Source organism: Schistocerca serialis, unplaced genomic scaffold, assembly GCF_023864345.2.
Source record: "Schistocerca serialis cubense isolate TAMUIC-IGC-003099 unplaced genomic scaffold, iqSchSeri2.2 HiC_scaffold_1370, whole genome shotgun sequence".
Taxonomy (NCBI): domain Eukaryota; kingdom Metazoa; phylum Arthropoda; class Insecta; order Orthoptera; family Acrididae; genus Schistocerca; species Schistocerca serialis.
The window spans coordinates 6,280,185-6,285,049 of record NW_026047592.1 but is presented as its reverse complement, the minus strand read 5'-3'; the positions used below and the strand labels follow the sequence as shown (position 1 = coordinate 6,285,049).

The 4,865-nt window shown below is 39.1% G+C and overlaps 1 protein-coding gene across 1 annotated transcript; it reads right to left on the bottom strand.

Annotated features, from left to right (window-relative positions):
* Positions 1–3,909: 3,909 nt before the first annotated feature.
* LOC126441762 (molybdenum cofactor biosynthesis protein 1-like) lies at positions 3,910–4,344 on the bottom strand. Its single transcript, XM_050090685.1, has one exon. The coding sequence runs from the start codon at positions 4,342–4,344 to the stop codon at positions 3,910–3,912; it is 435 nt and encodes a 144-aa protein (XP_049946642.1).
* Between the last annotated feature and the right edge of the window lie 521 nt (positions 4,345–4,865).

Genomic DNA, 4,865 nt, shown 5'->3' with positions numbered 1-4,865 from the left:
TATCAGCCAGAGCCAAGCTTGTATAAGGGCCAGAGGTGGACCATCTCATCCAATTTGTGATGCTCTTTCTCTTGAATAAATCATCCAGTTTTTTCTGAAACTGTAATTATTTTTCTGTCTTCACATGTATGTCACATTTACTGATTTCAGCCCTATTTGGTATTTGGATAATTCCTTCAGTACCTAAGTGTTTTTTTGAGTATATAATATCTGACAGTTTCTTTTTTTTTTTCAGTATGCTTGTCTGCTGCACATTGCCTGCTCTAACTGGTGAGTAGCAATCTGTCCTATTTCATATTGTTAGAATTAACTTTTGACACTCAATATTTATGATGCAAGCAAACTGTTATTGCCACTTGACATGATGGTGAATGGTACTCTGTTAGCCATTGGCACAAATGGATTGACATGATAAAACAAGGCTCCACAGCTTTTACAAACTTTTTGAATGTGATAAATACAGCTTACTGCTGTCAATACTTTTGTTAATTACAATTTTGATCGTTTGTTATTTTCAAGCATACATGTCAGGTGCTACGACACATTTGAATTACTGCAAATGGACAAAGATGACCAGACTCATTTCTCTTCAGTAGAAACAACTATCGACAAGAGAAGAAACTTAATGTCATTCAAATCTACTTTTTCATTGGTAGAGATCTTTCACTCATGGGATTAGCAGCAGAGATTAAAAAGAAGCAGCAGCAAACAGATCCAAGGCATCCATTGTTTGGAGCTCATGTTCTTCCATCACAACTCCTTATAATAGTATCAGCTCTGGAGAACTAAGTCCTGATTCATTTTCTTGTAACAAAATAGACTGGCATTACCTTCCAGTTAAAAATGTGAAGCTTTACATGAATGTCCTACATGCAGTTTTTTTATACTTGTGCTCTTTGAGTTCCTGTCCTAGAATACATTAAAATATTAAAAAATGTGTAAATTAATCTTTGAAACAATCCAAACCTTTCAATGGAAACCAGGAAAGACTTAGAAACATTATAATTTAAAAAAAAAATCTAGGAAAGGTAATGTAAGGAACAATCAGGGAAAGTCTGCTGTACCCTTCCTGTTGTGTATTGTGTTATTGTTATTCTTAATTTTTTAAAATTTGATAATGGCCATTAAAGACCATGCAGAATAGCAATTGCACATTACTAGAAGCTGCCTTTGCATTCTTCCTCCAACAGCCCGTTGTATTTGCTCATCGTAGAAGCCTTTAAAGTTGTAACTCTGGTCAGTCTGAGACACCGCCTAGATTTAATCCAGCCTGTCAAAGATCCCTTTGTCATTCCCCTGAACCACGTCAGAAACTTTAAGGTTGTTTCCAAGAGTATTAAAAATCTGTTTTGTCATCCTGACCTTCAAACTTTCGTCTTCCTGACTCGACAGGTGCAGGCAGTATTTCTCGATTTCTGAACAGCTTTTGACTTAGTGCCAGATTGATGCTTATTATCAAAATTGCTACCGTGAGGGGTATCGAGTGAAATTTGTCACTGGAATTGAGGATATTTTGGTAGGAATGACTTACATGTTATCTTGGGTGGGGAGTCATCATCTGATGTAGAAGTAACCTCAGATGTGTCATAGAGAGGTATGTTGTGACCATTGCTGTTCATGTTCATGTACATTAATGACTTTGCAGACAATATTAATAGTAAAGCACTCTTTTCACAGATAGTGCATTTATCTAGAATAAAGTACAGTCTGAAAGAAATTGTACAAACATTCGTCAGATCTTGATAATTTCAAACTTTCTTTTAAATGTTTGGACATGTAAAATCGTTCATTTTGCAAAATGAAGAAAACGCAGTGTGGTATGACTACAGTATCAGGGTGTCTTGCTTGGATTAAGCCTATTCATACAATTACCTGGGTGGAGCACTTTGTAGGGATATGAAATGGGACAGTCATATAGGCCCACTCAGGGGTAAGGCTGGCGAAAGAGTTAGATTCTTTTTTGGTAGAATACCATAGAAATGCAGTCATTCTACAAATCGTTTGTATGATCCATCCTAGAATATTGCTCAAATGTGTGGGACTCGTATCAAAATGGATTAATGGGTGATTTGAACGCATGCAGAGAAGGGCAGATCAAATGGTCACAGGTTTGTTTGACCCAAGGGAGAGTGTCACAGAGATGCTGAAATAACTGAATTGGCAGACGCTTCAAGATAAGATGTACACTATCCTAAGAAAGTATGCTTACCAAAAGACGACTCTAGGAATATGTTACAACCTTGTAACTATTGCTCCCATAGGGACCGTGAGGACAATATTAGATTAATTACAGCATGCATAGAAAGATTTAAATGGTCTTGAAACATGAACAAGCTTTAATATCTGGTACAGTGAGATGTACCCTCTGTCATACTCTTCATAGTGGTTTGCAGAGTGTGGATGAACATGTAGATAGCATCATCAAGAACGCAATCAACGTGTCTCTGAAACTTGAGCTTCTCCTAGTGTGTTGTGTCACAAACGTTTTGACATTATTATACATACAAGACTGCAAAGTGGAAAGTGTACATTCCAAGATTGTTTCACACTATGAATGAGGACAACCCGAATCGAAGGATGGAGCACTACGAGTGGTCTGAAGGCATGCTTCACGAAGATGAATGGTTTGCAGGGAAGGTTATCTGGCCTAATGAGGCACAATTCAACCTGAATGGTAATGTAAACTGTCATAGCTGCGTGTATTGGGCTGCTGAAAATCCTCATGTTCACATGGACAAACATGTTACTTCACTTGGTGTTAATGTGTGGTGTGGTCCGTCATAGTATTGTTTCTCTGACCCATTCTTCTTTGAAGGTACATAACTGGTGAGGTGTATCATATGCTGCAAACATTGATTTTATTAGCCATCCAAGAGGTGTTTGGAAACAAAAGATTTTTACCTACAAGACTGTACTCCGCCTCACCACCACAGAGATATCAGATTCTACTTAGATGAAAATCTACCTGGACGACGGATAAGTCGAAGAGGAGCTGTCAAGTGCCCACCAAGGTCACGGGACCTTAAAATTCTCGACTTCTACCAATGGGGGACCTCGACAAACAAAGTTTACCAACAGAACCCAGCTACACTGAATGAGATATGAGAGACCATCAAGACATCCTGTGCAGCTACCACACTGGCAACACTGACAGCTGTACTTCAGTCAACAATTCAGCAACATTGATGTTGCTTGGCTGCTAACAGGTGTCACTTTGAACACACAAAATGATCTTCCTCCCATGCAAGAATTTTGACACTATGCCATTTTGTTCCATCAATATTGACTATCAAAGAGAGTCTACATTTTTCTGGACCCCTCTGTATTACCACTGTCACAGTTTCACTATTTTAGACAATGGGACAGGCACAGTTTTTCCCTAACTAAAGAATATAATTTATTCTTCACCAATGAAGCACAACATTGAGAGAAAATTTTGGAATTCGGTACAGTTACGTTGCAAATTTCAAACTCACAGTTATTCATCTAACAGATGTGCTTTTTAAAAAGAAATGCTGCACATGCAATGCCCGGGATTGTAGCGACGGCACTGTACTTTGGGAGGAGAGTGACAAAAATACTGACAGTGACAAAACAATGAATGTTAGTGAAGTTAAGAGTGTCTTACATGATAACTGCAACTGAAAGGTTTGTTTTTGTGCGTAATTTATCTACAGTGTACTACAAAAAAAGTGGTTAAGGGTAAATCACATTTTGAAAAGCTTTTGTAAATGGGCAACTTGACAAATTATTTTTAATTAAGTTTCTCTCTTTTTCGAAATTAAAGGTGCAACTTATATTCAGTCCAATTCGATGTGTATATAATTTATGATAACTATGAACAGACTTTGAAATTTGCCTACATCACACCAGGTATACTTAACTTATTTCACTGACCCACACAGATGCTCATGTCCGGTGGAAGTCTCCTCTAGTTCCCCCACTTTTGGCCAGAAGCCTTATTTCAGATATCACAATGTCATGACTCACAGCTTTGCACATATCGTACACTGTTAAGGCAGACACCGATACAGCAGTGAGAGCTTCCATCTCCACGCCCGTCTGCCCTCTACACTTTGCCATGCCAGTTATAATCACACAGTTGAGAGCAGAGTCCAGTTCAATGTCCACAGCCACAGAGGATAAAGATATGTTATGACACAGAGGGATAAGGCTGGACGTCTGCTTGGCCCCCACAATTCCCGCCAGGCAAGCAACGCTAAGTACGTCACCTTTCTTCAGGCCATTTTCTCGTACGAGTTTCATCAGTTTGGGTCCCACAAAAACCTTTGCTCGTGCTATAGCAGTCCGTTCTGCCACCAGCTTCGAACCCACGTCGACCATTTTCGCCCTGCCGGTCCGGTCAACATGAGTCAGACTTCCGGACTGTGCTCCCAAACTGCAGAAACGGCAAGAGAAGACAGAGGGCTGTGCTCTGTGTGTTTGTCTTGTTAGGAGTCCTGCATTGCACATAATGCTTGGGGTACAGGGAAGCAAAAGAAACTGTTTTCTAGCTTCAGTCACTACACTCAAATTATGTGACAACAACTGAAACATCTGTGTATCCGACACAAACAGGGGCGAAATATTGGTTTCTGAGAAGAAGTACTTTTGAAAATCTTGTTTCTGAAGGTTTAACAACTTCCGACTTTGTGCCTTCACGACATCACTACAGCCATCAAGTTCAGTGCCACCTGGAACAAAAATACAAGCTGTAACAAAGAACACTTCATAATCTGAAAATAGGTTAACTACAAAAGAATTTTTAAGCATTCGTGTCGAAACACCCCCGATTAATTCCTTTACTGGATTTTGGGTAATTTACCGAAGCCACCAAACAGTTAATTATTATGATATATGACCTT